We start from the raw sequence: 17,182 nt of genomic DNA on the forward strand, positions 1-17,182 counted from the left end.
GATTATTTTTGTTCTAACATCTCTATACCCTTCCATTTTTCAACTCCCAAAATTATCCCCAATATGCTCTAAAAAACTTGATGGATATAACTTCGATTGCCCCTCTCAAGTAAATATATATATATATATATATTCCAAAAGTCTATACTATTCAAAAATAAAGCAAAACTAAAGTAAATTACATATTACAGAATTTAAAATGATACTGATATTTATTTATTATGGAAGTTTTTAAAATGGAAGAGTTCCTTAATAGAGAATCCAAAAGGCAATACAAATATCTGTTTTATCTTGATACAAATAACCTGCCTGCACAATTTTTGGCCATTTCAAAATAATGCTAATAAAAATTAAAATATCTTGATTTACACTGCATGAAGATATTTATAACTTTGATATCACTTGGTGGACAGACTTAATGGAAAAACTGCCAGGTATTACGTTTATTAGAAAAATAGCTTATAGTGAATGTTATTTCATAAAAGAACTCCCATAAATCCAAGATAGTATTTCAGCATTAAAATGTTGATCCTTATGAACTAGGCAAACAATAATCTATTATGTATTAATTCATAAAATTATGTTAATAAAACCATCATAAAATATCAATTCTGGCTATTACATAAACAATCCAGTAAATGGATTTACAGGAAACTCTCAAATAAGATATTTAGGAAACTCTGCTCTTTGGGTGAATTCTAAATTTCAAGAAAATATGAATCTTTCAAATTAAACCAATATACAGTTAAAGGAATTAACTTGGAAGAATATTGCTCACAAATATTGTTTTTTCGTTGTGTAGAAAAATTAGTCATTACTCACAGTTGTATTACTAATAACATAATAACAAAGATCCATAGTAGCCAATAAAAAAGACTAAAGTTTCCCATCTCAATCATTTATAACTTGCAGGTAAGCATTAGCACTGCTTTTCTTTGAATTTCATAATGTAAACTCTGAAAATAAAATAATGCAATCATAATATTCAATCACTAGTAATACCTACCTAGATGGATTTTATGAGGATTAAAGAAAAGAGCATCTATAAAAGCATTTCTTACACTACTAAATGAAAGGTTATCATTTTAAATATCATGTTGATTATGGATAGTTGCTCAGTCAGTTTTTATAATTGCTGTCAATAAGTTGTACATCTGTAAAAAGTTGAATTCGCAAAAATTGTATGATACATGTACTTATAATAATGACCAAAGAAAAGAGTAGCTGCTGGGGCTGCTTATGTACAATCAAAAACTTCATGGGATTTGCCTTCCTGATTGGGAGATTTAGGGTGGTGGTTTCATGAAACATCCCAGTTAATTGGCCTAAAAACATGTTTAGTGCTTCTGTTCTACCTCCTAGTTTTACATGCAGTTCCTGGGATCTTAAAAGCTTTCAAGCAGCCATCCAAGGCTCAACAATTGGTCTCTATTTACCTGGAACTAGATAAGGAGAGTCAGGAATAGGATGAGGGTATGGAATGTTTGCTAATTGCCTCCATAAACAATTGCCTCCTTTGCAATGAGAGCAGTCCTGGACAATGCCCAACTACAATTACTGAACATTTTATAGAAAATTCCATAGAAGAATCCTGATCAAAAGGAAGAAAATGCAGAACAAAATTTTAAGTTTTCATGGACTCCAGATATCTTGAGCCATAAAGATTAAATGAGCCCCTGAAACTATTACCCTGAGATAAAAACCATAAACCAAAAATATTTCCTGAAGTCTTCTTTTAAAAAACAAAAACCAAAACTTTTTATTGTGATTTAGGTGAAAGTTTACAAAGCAAATTGGTTTTCCATTCAACAATCAGACACATTTTGAATCAAGACATTGCTTGCAATCTGCACACTATAACAGCACTCTTCCACTTCCTCCCATTTGTTTTCTTATCCCTTCCTGCTTTCTGACCATTAGCCCTGGACAAATCCCTTTATCCCTGCCCTTTAAATCTCATTTTGTTGGTTATTCTAGGGACTGCATACCTCCCTGGTGTTATTGATCTATTTGGCTGGAAGTTGAGCCACTGGGGTGAATTCGATTCCAGGCTTGAAAGATATCTAAGGGCCATAGTCATGAGGGTTCCATTAGTCTCTATCAGACTATTAAGTCTGGTCTTTATTATTTTGAATTTTGTTCCACACTTTCTCCTACTCTATCCAGGACCTCCTATTGTGGTCCCTTTAATAGTGATCAGCAGTGGTAGCCAGGCACCGTCTAGTTCTTCAGGTCTCAAGGTCATGGAGGTTGAGTTTCACGTGATCCATTAGCCCTTTGGACTAATTTGTTTCATGTGTTTTTGATTATTTTCACTCTTCTTTGCCCTGGAGGGAAAGAGACCAATATTTGTACCTTAGATGGTCACTTATAAGCTTTTAAGACCGCAGTTGCTACTCACAAAAATAGGATGTAGAACATTTTCTTTGAAGACTCTTATGCCAGTTGACCTTGGTGTTGCCTGAAACTATGGTACTGAGCTCCAGGCCCAGCAACTCATTCACTCAAGGTATTTGGTTATGGCTAAGAAGCTCTGGTGGCGTAGCGCTTAAGGCATTTGACTGCTAACCAGAAGGCTGGTGGTTCAAACCCACCAGCCACTCCTCAGCAGGAAGGTTGGGCAATCTACTTCCATAGTGATACTGCCTTGGAAACCCAAGGAGGGGTTGCTGTGAATCAGATCTGACTCAATAGCAGTAAGTTTGTTTTTGGAAGAAGTTTTCATAACTTTGCCCCCAGTGTGCTCTATTATTATATCCATGGATGTGTTTGCAGCACATATAAATATGTATGTAGAAATATTTTCTTTTGACCCTATAGATATTTGTGGGTCTAGTCCCATTCACCTTTCACACCTGTTCAGCTTTCATGTCTATCTCTATATCCATTCATACATTATTATTGTTATTGCAGGATGGGGTACGTAATACTATTTACCTTTGTTGCCTTTAAATCATGCAGTCCTCCCAGAATTTATCTTCACCTTGATCATTTTAGGCTGACCCCCTCCTTACTGTATATGTCCCTTCACCCAAGTTAACATGTATCTACCTCTAGTTAGTGATTTACTCTCCTTTTCCCTCCCAACTCTGATAATCTTTAAAGAACGTTTCTTTCTGTGAGTAAACCTTTTCTTCACTTTTTATAGTAGCGGTATCACAATATTTGTCCTTCCGTGATTAACTAATTTCACTCAGCATAATGTCTCCAAGTTCATCCATGGTATGACGTGCTTCACAAACTCATCATTATTCTTTAACGTTGCTTAGTATTCCATTATCTGTATATACCATAGTTTGTTTATCCTTTCATTTGTTGATGGGCTTTTAGGCTATTTCCATCTTTTTTGCTTTTGTAAATAATATTACAATAAACATGGCTGTGCATATATCTGTTTGTGTTATAGATCTTATTTCCCTAGGATAGATACCTAGTAATGAGATTGCTGGATCATATGATATTTTTATTTCCAATTTTTCAAAGAAGCTTCATACAGTTTCCCATAGTGGTTACACCACTTTACAGTCCCACCAGCAGTATATGAGGATTCCATTCTCTCCACAGCCTCACCAGCATTTGTTGTTTTCTTTTTTCTGAACTTTGCTGTTAATGCTGGGTGAGATGATATATTTCATTTTTGTTTTGATAGGCACCTCTCTAATGGCTAATGATCACAAGAATTTATTTCTTCATATGCTTGTTAGCCACCTGAATGTCTTCTTTGGTGAGGTGTCTGTACATGTCTTTTGTCCATTTTTAATTGGATTGTTTGTCTTTTTGTTGTTGAGGTGGTGACATTTTCTATACATTTTAGAGATTAGTCCTTGGCTGGTATATTGTGCCAAAAAAAATTGTTCTCAGGCTGTAAGTTCTCTTTTTACTTTTTTTTTTTTTATGAAGTCTGTTGATGAATATAAATATTTAATTTTTAGGAGGGCCCAGTCATTTGGTATCTTCTACTGTTTGTGCATTTTTAATTATGATGGATAGTTATTTATGCCATGTATTAGGGCCCTTAAGTTTGCCCCTATTTTTTCTTTGATGATCTTTATACTTTAAGGTTTTACATTTAGGTCTTTGATCCATCTTGAGTTCATTTTTGTGTACATTGAGAGATATGGATCTGTTACATTTTTCTGCAAATGGATATCCAGTTTTGCTGCATCATTTGTTAAAGAGACTATCTCTTCTCCATTTAATGAGTTTCAGCCCTTTGTCAAAGATCAGCTGTCCATAGGTGGGTTGATTTACTTCTGGGTTCTTGATCCTGTTCCATTGTTCTAGCTAGTGTTTTTCATTGTACCAGTGTGTTGCTGTCTTGACTACCATGGCTATATAGTTGGTTTTGAGATCAGGTAATGTGAAGCCGCCTCCTTTGTTCTTTCTCTTTAGCAGTGCTTTGCTTATCCATGGTCTCTTTCCTTTCTATATAAAGTTGATGAGTAGTTTTTCCATCTCTTTGAAGAATGATGATGGTATCTGGATGGGATTGCATAATATCTGTAGATTTCTTTGGGCAATATTGACATTTTCACAATGTTAAGTATTACTGTCTATAAGCATGGTATATTCTTCCATTTATAAAAATCTCTTTTGATTTCTTGTAGTAGCATTGTTCAGTTTTTTTTTTGTATAGGTCTTTTGTGTCTCTGTTTGAAGTTATTTCTAAGTATCCCTGAAGTTTCTTAAAACCCAACAACAGTTTAGCTTAACTAGTAAACAATGTCTTGAGGATTGTGCTCTTTTAAGCACTATCTGTGTGGGATCAATTTGACAACTGCAACCTGAAAGATTAGATAAGAACTTGAGCGGGCAGTGAATTTGTATTAATAAGGGAGGAATGACTCAGAAAAGGAGGATGAGAACAGTTACACAACTGAAGTAAATAATCAGTGTCACATTGAATATAATTCAATGCTAAAATGGTATATGTTTTGCTGTGTATATTCTCAACAACAGCAAAATAAATGAAACTATTTTTAATACTGTTTTTCTTGACTTTTTATAATGCATAAGGCTTAGTAGATAAAATGGATTATGATAGAAATTTCCATTTTCATTTATTATTAATTGTGTATTAAGTCTGGGTAGACAAATTGCTACAACATCAACTGCAAAATCTCAGTAGCATAAAGTAATCAAAGTTCATTTCTTACAGGCTGTAGTCCAATGTGGGTGTACCTGGTTAGTTCTTCTCCAGTCAACAATGTGGTAACGAAACTGCTTCCATATGTGGCTCCATCTTACTTCATGTCTTGAAAGAACTCTTTCTTTGGCCAACTGATAGTGAAAGATCAGTGTCTAGCAGAGTTTTATGGGCCAGGCCTAGGAAAAGTGAATTATCACTTCCACCTGCATTCTACTGTCCAAATTCAGCTACATGACCACACTTAACTGCAAGGGAGACTGGGAAATGTCTGACCCTGTAATTTTCCAAAGATAAAAGTAAGCTATAACACTGGAGGCCCTACTTCTAAGTTCTATAAAATTAAAAATCTTTACATTCTTAGAAAAATCACTGAAGGTTCTCCAAACTTCAGTGAACTGGACTGGAAAATTCTTACAGTCCCTTCTAGATCTACTATTCTAAGAAAAGCACTTTACTGCAAGTATAGTCAACCCTAATATTGGGAGCATTAAAAGAACAATTTGATAATAATCTGTAATAATTTGGTCACAATGTCTAATTAGGAATGACAGGATTTCCACTGATTGAATCACTATCACCAGGCACAAAGATAGTGAGTTACAACTTGCACAAATCTTCCAGCAAAAAGAAAACAATTACATAACCCCATCATCCAAATGTTTGAAATTTACAGTTTCTTCCAGCTTTATTCTGGTCACCTTGAGTTTACTTAAAAATTCACCATGAAGAAACAACCCTCTTGGTTTAAAAGAAGGAGAGGAATTTTCTTTCTTTTATGCTATTTACCCATTTTCCCTCTTTTTTTTTTTTTTTTCCTTTTCCTCTTCTGTTGATGAAATATCTTGTATGTTATTGCTCCCATTTCCTATTTCTGATATAATCTCTCTTGCTTTACAGTTATCCTTGGCAGGTTGATTTTGGAATTGATAAAGTATTATGAACTAGTTTGTAGAGAAATGAGCTGCCCACATATACTCTTTGCTTATGTAACTGCAAAAAGGGCAGGGAGGCCACATGTTCTGACCTCCTCTAACCCCACAAGAGGAAGATAGAATCACCATCAATAGCCCAAGGCCTATTCCTACAAGGCCAGACATGCTGCCTCCCTCCAGCCTTTTCACCAACCGTTCCTCCCAAAGCACCCACCACCTCTCTCCTGGGTTTGATAATACGCTGCAGTGGCCACACAGAACTCACAGATTATGGGGTTTATTAGGGAAGCACCACAGGCTACAATTCAAGTTCAGGAAAAATGCTAGGTCTCTCTCCCAGCCCACCGTCCCTCAGCCAACAGTCTCTCACAGTCTTTTTCCCAGCAGTGCTGGTCCCTCAGTGTCTCACTCAGCAATGCATGTCTCTTGCGTCTCTTTCCCAGCAACACGTGTCTCAGGAGCACGTGTCTCTTTCAGCAGTACATCTTCCTCAACCAGCAGTCAGAGAGAGTTCTGCCTCTAGGAGGCCTCCTTTTGAGCTTGGCAGAGTGGCCAAACTAGCCAATCATAGTATCAGAACTCTAAGCACCTGAGAAAGAACCTCCCATAACATTGTGTTGTGCCACACCCAACCGAAATAACCCAGGTGGATAACATTTACAATCAGGAGCTCCTCAGTTGCTCATTCCACCACTGAGTTTACAATGACTTACGGGTAGAAAAGCCATACTAATTCATTTACTGCACTGCAGTACTATATATATATATATAAGCTTTACAATTTGATATAAATGAAAGTAACAATAGAAGTCATTAGAACCCCTAAATGTACATACTTAATTTCCAAGCTTCCTTTTGAGTAACAGCAATGCACATTTAACAATAGAATAAGTGTACTGATTGTTGTCCCCATTCTCTGTCACATTCAGTTTGCCATTTCTTGACATCAGGGGGACTCAAAATTAGGAAAGAAGCATTTGATTGCAGAATATTTGTGCTAAAATTTTAAAAAATATAATAACATTTGAACTCTACTTCCATTTTTTGTACAAATTTTCATCAGCTAGAAATCTCTTCTGGTCTCTTGCTCTATTTATTTTGAAGCCCAAGAAAATTTTTTAACTAGCAATGAAAAGTAAATTTAATAAGATATTTTTTATATAATAATGTCTATAATTAGTACAAAATACTCTAGTTTTAAAAAGCCTTCACTATAATTTTTTTCAACTTGTACATATTAGAACATGTTAGACTCTATGCAATTCAAGGACAGCTTTAAATCACAAATTATTGTTGTCACAAAGCAGTATCTGATATTTTGGTGTCTAAACGAAAGCAATCACAAATCCTTGCTATTTTAATAAAGTAGAATCTGTTCTAGATTTTTTCATTAATGAGTGTTCTTGTTACCTAGTGCTGCTCTGACAAGAATTATACCACAAATGGGATGGCCTTAACAAACAGGAGTTTATTCTTACAATTTGGAGGCTTTAAGTCCAAGTTCAAAGTGCCAGGCTCTACGGGCTGGGTGAAAGGCCCTCAACCTTGGGGTCCAGCTCTGCCTCCTGCTCCCGGCCTACTGGAGCTAGAGGCATTTCTTCACTCAAACAGCTGCTGGCTGCTGAAGCTGGAAGCCCCAAGGTTGACAAGTAAAAAGGCACAGTCCCGATGTTACCAGACCACATGGCAGGCCAGTAATTCAAGTCCATTGCAAGTCCCAAGGTCAGCAGAGCATGGCAGACTACTGAGCAACAACATGGCTACATGCAGGGTCCAAGCGTGCCATAGGCTAGAGACCATTCCCAAAGGCTTCTCCTTATATACAGGAAGCAGACCACACACCCAAAGGCAGCTACCCAGATGCTTATGGTAGATCCCACCATGGAGTTGATTGCCAGTCTCCTCTTGGGGATTAACTACCACCAGCTGTGCAGCCACTCAACCAGGCCCAGCCAAATTGACACACAAATATAACTACCATAATGAATTATCTAATAATGGATAATGCTTATGTAACTGCAAAAAGGGCAGGGAGGCCAAAGTGATAATTGGAAGTGATAATTCACTCCATTCCTTTATAAGAGCATTATGAGATAGGTCCGAACCTTCAATATTGCCTTTATCTAGAAGAACAAAAAACAAGTACATTAAAACACTGCAGATTGTTTCCAGATCTGGGCTAGAAGTGTAAACTCTAAGGGAGGATTTCTCTCTCTGTCGACTCTAAAGGAAGGTCTTTGCCTCTTCAGTTGCTACTTTCTGGTTCCATGAAGACCTCCACATGTCTTGGCATTTATCTTATCCCATTTCTCCTCTGCTCCTTTGTTTAATTTCTTTTATAACTCAAAAAAGATTCACTCGAGATACATTCTACACACTGATTCTGCCTCAGTAACATAACAAAGACATTCTCATTTCTACAGCATGTTGGAATATTTCTTCTTGGAACGTAATAATCTCCTTTGAGAAAACTTCTCCGTGGACAATTTAATTCTTATTCACACATAAATGACCTGCTCACTAATTCACTTCCTTATTCATGAAAAAGTAGAGAAGCCACAAAAAACCCCATCTCTATTGGTGTAAGTAGGAGAGGAGGCGGATGCTCTACTGCAAATACCTTCCCTGAATGCTCAAAAGAAATGATCATAAAGCCAAGAGCACAGATTCCTAAACAAGCAGATCAAGCTGCCACGTGAAAACCACACTTCTGCCACTTGCAGAGAAGCTAGTTAGGCTCTTGGGCACTCTTCTTACCATCCCCTCTGTGAGATGGCTTCGGAAAGCACCACTGCCAGCAGCCACAAATGCTGCCAGCAGTTGGAAAAGAAAAAAGCTGAAGAGAGTGTTTTCTTCCATCCTGGCCTGGCTAGGATGCTGCTAATATCTTTCTGGAAGCAAACTGAAGGTTCAAGTACCTTCACTAAAATTTTTGGTCTACATTTTAAAGCAAAATACCCTCTGCCAAGATATTCATTGGGGCCATTAGAAAAGTTATTAAGTATTAGGAACTAAGAGATTAAAAAAGGAAGTAATGTCAGATCATGACCTTAGAGCTGATTATGACCTTAGATCATGACTTTTAGGCCTTGAGGTCTGAAACAGCTTTCCTACTCAGCACATCATTCTACAGGTATCTAGGGGCTACTACTTATGTGCTTACTCTACTCCAGTCTTCACCTGACTCATTCCAGCAGGGACCATGGGTAAGCTCCAAAGTAAAGAAATTATTTCTCTGATTTAGTAAAATCTACTACTGTCAAGTCGATTCTGACTCATAGTAATCCTATAGGACACAGTAGATCTGCCCCATAGAATTTCCAAGGCTGTAAATCTTGATCTTTATTTTTGTCAGAGGACCAGTACCTGATGCTTAAACACCTTATTTGAGTTGTTGATCCACATCTCTAAATTCCAGGCCTGCCAACTGCAATAGCCTTTTTCATCCTTCAAAGCTCACAGGCAGGCCTCAGCATCCAGACCTTGCTGTGCACTCATAATCCACTGTTAATTGCATCTTAGTGCTGGTTGTGGGTTTGGTCTTACAGCTATATTCTGGGTTTGGTCTTACTACTATATTCTTTGTTCTCCTTGCAGTCCCTTCAACATGGAAAGTACAGTGTTGTAGGCATGGTAAAGTCTGTTATTCAGTCAGAAATTTGCCCCCCCCACACACACACAGGCTCATATTTACATACTCCTCTAATGCTAGTCCCAGAGAAAGAAGGGCCTTTGCAATGCCAGTGTTTTACAGACAACATAGATGATCACTGAGGCCATTTGAAGTCACTGAGGACTGGAGTAGAAGAAAATGAACAAGTTCAGTTAGGCTTCTCAGTGTACACGCAACTTGTTAATGCTTTTAATATAAATAGGAAACTCATTTAGAAGATATTGTGCAGGTAATATAATTTGTTATTTGTTAAATGACTTCTTTTCTCTGTTGGAAAACTCAAAAATATTATTTTTCCTTATTGATTACCTGTCAGGGAGAAATTTTATTCCTATAAAGACATATGGATTTTTTTAAAAATAATATGCTTTTATGCTGTTTTCAGAGAAAAATATAGAGGTAACTATAGATCTTCTCATTTTTATTCAACACTCATATCTCATTAGAAGGAAAAGTTGTAGGAAAGGAACAAAGTCCTTTTGAAACTTCACGTAACTTTGTGGTCTGTTACAAATCATAATGGCCCTATTTAAAGCAGGAAGCTCCAGGTGATGGCAAGGCATTATCAAGAATGTTACGTGAGCAAAGATAATTTAAAGAAATTCTTAAATAGCTGAATTCATTTTAAATTGCTTTTATGATCTGGTAGGAAGGGAAGCTTTGCTGGGAGGAAGTTGAGAGGGATTTTTCTTATTCTAGAAAATATTTCCCAGGTATTGGAAGAAAAAGGGAAAAAAATGTAGCTTGTCTAGCTTGTCATGTTATTTATAGAAAATACTTATATCTAGATATTTCAACTAGGCCTTTTAAAGAAAGTTTCCTCTGTACAAATTACTCACCAATGCCTGTGCATGGGTAAATTAATTACAATGTTAGACTTCAGAATTTGATTTTTAAAATCAAGTAAAAAATGACACCTTAGAAAATAGAATTTTTATTTTTATCTTAAAGCAAGCTCAGTTTGGAGAAGGCTGTTTACAAATTTTCTTCATTTAATTGGTTTTCTTAATATGAAATAATATTTCCAGAACTAATTAAAATTTCTTTCTAATGAATATTCAAATTATGTTATCTTTGCTATACAGTATATAAATTTTTAAATCATCCATAAATGTAATTATATTTTATACATTCTTAAGAAGTCATATACTGTTATTGATGCCAAACGGGTTGTTTACTTCCTCTTAGGCCATGATTGAAGAAGCTATCACCAGAGCCGAATCTTTCTCAGTGATGTACACACCAATTGCAACAAAAATAAGAGCTGATAAAATAGAAAAAGTAAAAGAAGTTTTCACAAAAACTCACCCTGCATATGTGGATTATATCTACACAGGTAAGATTCAATGTCTTTACGCTATCTATCAGCTGATATTTTATTTCCATTAAAAGAAATACAGGGTCCTTTCTGGTTTGTTTGTTTCTTTTTAGTGGTATGTTGTTTTAATTTGGTGACTTGAAATGGGAAGTTATTTTAAAGTTTTAACCAGTGCTAACTCTGTATGGCTAGCACAATATTCCTTGTGCCTTCATGTTTCTATATTCTGAAAAGAGATGGTAGAACCAAAGAACTCTAAGTTTTAACAAAAGGAAGGAATAATGTCTTAGGTATATAGTGCTGCTATAAAATAAATACTACAAGTAGAAAGTTTCAACAAATAAATTTATATTTTTCACAGTTTGGGAGGCTAGAAGTATAAACTCTAAGGGAGGATTTCTCTCTCTGTGGACTCTAAAGGAAGGTCTTTGCCTCTTCAGCTTTTGCTTTCTGTTTCAGTGGAGACCTCCACAAGTCTTCGCATTTATCTTATCTCATCTCCCTCTGCTCATTTGTTTAATTTCTTTTATAACTCCAGAAAGATTGACCCAAGATACATTCTACACACTCATTCTGCCTCGTTAACATAACAAAGACAACCCATTCTCAAGTGGGATTATAACACAGAGTGGGATATAGCACAGAGGTTAGGATTTACAGCACCTTTTTTGGGGGACTAATACAGTCCATAACAAAAGAAATGTGGTAAATAGTAATCTTTTTTCTTAGGAATCATCAGTTAAATAAGTGATTATAGTAGTCTCTTAAAGATGGAATTTTGTCCAATGCCTGCTATTTCTATTTTCCTTCCAGTAGTTCAGTGATTAAGTGTTCAGCTGCTAACTGAAAGGGTAGCAGTTTTAACCCACCAGCTGCTCTACAAGAGAAAGATGTGGCAGTCTGCTTCTGTAAAGATTACAGCCTTGGAAATCCAATGGGGGCAGTTCTACTCTGTTCTATAGGGATGTAATGAGTTGGAATTGACTCAATGGCAATAGGTTTGGTTTTCTGGATGTGCCAGTTGCTATTTTGAATTAGGCGGAATCTATGATGCCAAATTAAGAATCACTCAACAATGACTATCATGTTCAGCAAAATCCCTAAATACATGCTTCCAATCATACATCCTCCTTTCAAGGTCACCACATTCCTTTTCTCAGGGTTTAGAGGCTGAATCAGTGATTCATATAATTAATAATGTATACCATTATCAATAACTTATAACATACCAGACACTCTAGATCCATTATATTTTGAGATTCCAGTAGTTCATGTAAAGTGATTCCTATTTTGAGATAATCAAACAGAAACTTGAGAAAACAAATAGTTTTTCCAAAGATGCACAACAAATCATTGGTGATAGGGCTGGGGTTCAAATCTGTGTCTTTACCCTTGTACTACATTATGTCCTTGTGATAGGAGCAGAGATGTTACAGGAGCATTAAATTTAGGTCCTATAGATTCCTGGTTTTTCTCTACAGTGCTTCAAGCACTTCAGAGAAATGATATTGGATGAATCAACTAGTGATGATGGCATAGAAATTCCTGAGAGACAATGGGAATTTAGGGCAGAGAAAGGGAAAAGCAGAAAGCTATGCATGCCATAATGACCACTGATGTGCATTTACTTATTTTGAGCATTCTATAGGGAAGTAGGTAAAAATATCTCAGAACTCACATTTACTGCTAGTTGTTTATTCATAATTTCTCTTTGGCTATTTTGAGTGTTTTTAGTTTTATTTTTTTTTGGTAGAAGAAGACTACCAAAAAAAAAAAAAACCAAACTCACTGCAGTGGAGTCGGATCTAACTTGGGTTTCCAAAGTGGTATCTCTATGGAAGTAAATTGTCCAGTCTTCCTTCTGAGGAGTGGCCTGTGGGTTTCAACCATCAGCCTTCTGTTTAGCAGTCAAATGCCTTAGGCACTATGCCACCAAAACTAGAAGCATATAAAAGAAAGCCTGTCTAGTGTCATGGAAAAGTGAGTCCAATTCAGCTATTTCCATTTTTACTTTCAGATTCATTGGTAATAGAGATTCATTGGGGTAATTATCAGTTTGCCAATTCCTCTACTGGTAGGATAAGTTTAGTTATATTTAACCTACTTCATAGGGAAATCATGAAGATTAATTAATACTTAGGAAGCACTATTTTCACGGAGAGTTTAAAAAACAATAATAACATTAATGAGCCAGATTCATGTCTATGTAACTCCATCAAACCTGTTATCAAGATGAATTATGATCTGTTGGCAAGAAAATTCATACTAAAGGATCTTATACTTTGGAAGGAAAGATAATTATAAGTTACTAATGATTGTGTCTATTATTTTATAATTACTAATTGCTAGAGTATGACAACATATGAGAACCTAGAGAGGAAAGATATAGCTTCAGGAGAGGGGAGGGAGTATAGAGAAGGCAGTCTTGAATCTTAAATTTCTTTGAAACTGGTATGGTTCCTTGCTTTGTGGAACTTTGTGCAAAAAGCCTATTGTACTGATGGCATTATATGTCTCTGTTGGAAATAACTAAAGGGTCTTCCCCAAAGCCATTGCTAGAATGATGGAGAAACCACTATTACTTGCTGTATGTGCAGTGATAAAGATATGGCATTTTTTTCTCAACAATTTCCCAGGTATGTAAGGCACATGTATGGGAAGAGGATAAGTCAAGTGTTATCTTTAACATTTAGACATGAGAGATAGTAGCTAGAAGTATTTTGGATTAAATTGTTTCCCAAAAAAGTATATGTTGACATCCTAACCCTTCTACCTGTATATGTGATGCTGTCTAGAAATAAGATTTTTATTATATTAATGAGGCCATATAAGAGTAGAGAGGGTCCTAAACCTAATCACTTTTGAGTTATAAAGAATGTTGCATAGACACAAAAACACATACAGGGGAAAGGAGATAACAAGGAACACCATGGAACACCAAGGAAAGTCCACAGAACTCCCAGGACAATTTACAAAGAAGGATCCCCTCTAGAGCCAAGCCCTGAATTCAGACTGTTTACATAACTGTTAGAAAATAAATTTTATTCTTTAAAGTCACTCATTTGTGGTAGTTCCATTATGGAAACAGTAGGTAATTGAGACAGGCAGTTACAGAGAAAGAGAAAGATGTGGCCAGGAAGAATAGCTACCTTTTTTGTTGGTGTTTCCTAAAACCAAGATTCTCCCTTTCTAAGTGATGTACATAAAATTTAATAAGCTTCTATCCTGCCAACAATTTGTTTAATTAATTATTTCAACAAATATTCATGCAGTGTGTGTGACTGAGCAGTCACAGTAGATGTGTGCAAACATATCTCGCTATTTTTTTTTTTTTTTTACCTTACCATACTCTGCTTTGGTTTTCCAGAGCTAACAATGTATCCTGTCCCATTGCAGAGGACTCAGTACCATCCAATCATTTCTAAAATTTATTCTCTCTCTAGTAATTAATCAAATTCAACAGCTTCCTTCCTCTTTTTATGGATTTTCCTTCTGTTCTTGGTCTGATTTCAACTTTCTTCAACCTCAAGTGTACTCAATGTACAAGGGAACAGTGGACATGTGAAGGAGAAGTCCTCCTCCTAAGTCTGGTACTCCTGTGATCTCATGGCTAGTACAACTAGAAATCAGCTCTGTTGACATGGATAGGACCTAATATGCATACAGCACATGTGGTACACACAATTTATATGGCACATTAGGTGACCCAAGGAAATCTGGATGGGTTCCCCACTCTGCCTCTTGATGTAGATGCTCCTTCAGAAGTACAACAACCACCCCCATTCCACAAGTTGGACCAAAAACTGACTTTCTTTGAGGTTCCTTCTCCCTGCTGGAAAGCTGGCTATGACCTCCAGCGAACTCAAGTTCTTCCTTTAAAAGTCCCCTCAACTCCACAGAAGACTGGAAGGAGCCTTGGTCTGCTCTCCAACTTGCTATGTTGCTCTGCCATTTCTCTTTTTTTCTTTCTTTATATTCTAGCATCCTAGGATACTCAGAACAAGAAGTAGATCCTTAGTTGAGACAGATTATTTGTTTGTTTATGTGTTTATCAGCAGAAATTTATTGAGAGTATGTATTTCATACATTCATTATTCCAGATTCTGAGAATACAGCAATGAATGAGATAGACAAAGTCCCTGTCATCATGGGGATTAGATTCTAGTGGGAAGAAAATCAGACAGATGCATAAACAAATGAATATGTTAGGTAGTTTCAGTTATTAGTTTCAGTTATCAATACCCTACCAAAAAATAAATAAATAAATAAAGTAAGTAAGTAAGTAACTGGAAGACAGGGCAGAACAACTTTAAATAAGCTGAGAAGGTGACATTTGATCTGAGATATAAATGAAGAAATGATATAGTCACTGCTTTCCTAGAAATAGAAAAATGCAGGGAGAAAAACTGTTACACAGTTAATTTTGTGCAATTGTTGTGTTAAAAGGAAAATTTAATGATGATATGATAACATAGACTCAAACAAGATGGGGAGAGGGTTACAAAAAGCTTTGGTGAGGAAGTGTCTCTTAAAGTACATCTGAACGAGAGTTCCTGTAGAAAACCATAAAAGGGTATATAGACCTAGGAACAGATTTTCTGGCAGAAGTAACACTACAAAGTGGAAGACAAAGACAGGTACATGGGAGGTACAGACAAGGAAGAACAAGGATGAACCCTTTTGAACATATAGTACTGTGTTGTCAGTGATGGCAAGCATTGATCTATGGTGGATAGATGGGTGAACAGGCTGAACGATCAGGTATGTCTAGGCAGGGGGGAGTGTGCTCATGATCATGTATAAGGTTGGCAGACAATGTTCCTACATGTGTATTTGTAGGTGCTGTAGGAATATCCAGGTTTATAGTAGAGCTGACAAAGGGCAAGGTTGTAGTGGCTTCTTGGCTCAGCCAGCTACCCTGAGGGAGTGAGTAGTTGGACCTGCAAGCTCAGGATCATGGTTGCAGGGGGAGTCAACCTCAAATGACGTAACATACTACAAAAAGACATTGTTCTACAACCTACTTTAGTGAGTAGTGACTGAGGTCTTAAAAGCTTACAAGCAGCCATCTAGATGCAGCAATGGGTCTTTCCTCATCCAGAGCAAAGAAGAATGAAGAAAATCAAAGACACATGGCAACAATTAGTCCAAGGGACTAGTAGATCATGGAATTCTCAGCCTATATGCCCATAAGACCAGAAGAACTAGATGGTGCCCAGCTACCACTGTCACCCACATGGATGGGGATCAGTGCAGGAGATTCCGGATAGAGTGGGAGAACAATGTGGAACAAAACTCAAAATCAAAGAATAAATGACCAGGTTTGCTGATCTGATAGAGCCTGATGAGACCCCCTGAGACTATGGCCCCTAGTTACCCTTCAGGTCTGGAACTGAACTCACTCCTGTTCCAGCCAAATAATAGACAGGGATTGTTGTTATGTGCCGTCGAGTTGGACCCAACTCATAGAGACCCCTCCTTGGGTTTCTGAGGCAGTATCACTACAGAAGCAGATTGCCCCATCTTCCTTCCGAGGAATGGCTGGTGGGTTTGAACCGCCAGCCTTCTGGTTAGCAGTCAAGTGCCTTAGCCACTATGCTACCAGAGCTCCCATAGACAGGCATATGGGGTGAATATTTACATCTGGTAGATATACTCCACGGAGTGATCACTCATGGGAGAACAGAAGGGCAGTGTTTGCATAGGGAAATAGCTCAGGAGGTGGAAGTGCATGGAAGGGAAGGACACAGGGAAGAAGTAACTACAGGGAGGAAGTGGATAGAGAACTATCAATATCATGAAACAAAATGTATGTTAACTGCTGTATGGAAAATGAATTTGCTCTGAAAACTTTCACCCAGATCACAATAAAAATTTAAAAGAAGAAGAAGAAGAAGTAACATCTAAAAACACAGTATTTCTATATGAGCCAATATTAGCCCAGCACATTTACCAAATAGCTTCTCATCTATCTCTGAACACCTCCTCCTCCAACCTTGTATACCACTGCCCTTCTGTGATTTACCCCCTCCTCTTCCACATAAGAGAGCTCTGGTAGCATAGTGCCTAAGGCACTTGACTGCTAACCAGAAGGCTGGCGGTTCAAACCC

At 36.9% G+C, this 17,182-nt stretch overlaps 1 protein-coding gene across 1 annotated transcript in view; it reads left to right on the top strand.

The window, feature by feature from the left end:
• SPATA16 (spermatogenesis associated 16) overlaps window positions 1-17,182 on the top strand; it is a 452,504-nt gene that overhangs the window by 313,578 nt on the left and 121,744 nt on the right. Inside the window, exon 8 of the mRNA XM_007948101.2 lies at window positions 10,943-11,090. Coding sequence (XP_007946292.2) covers window positions 10,943-11,090 — 148 coding nt within the window. The remainder of the gene's footprint in view (window positions 1-10,942; window positions 11,091-17,182) is intronic.

Source organism: Orycteropus afer, unplaced genomic scaffold (assembly GCF_000298275.1).
Source record: "Orycteropus afer afer isolate SDZICR_OR568_19922 unplaced genomic scaffold, OryAfe1.0 scaffold00202, whole genome shotgun sequence".
NCBI classification, from domain to species: Eukaryota; Metazoa; Chordata; class Mammalia; order Tubulidentata; family Orycteropodidae; genus Orycteropus; species Orycteropus afer.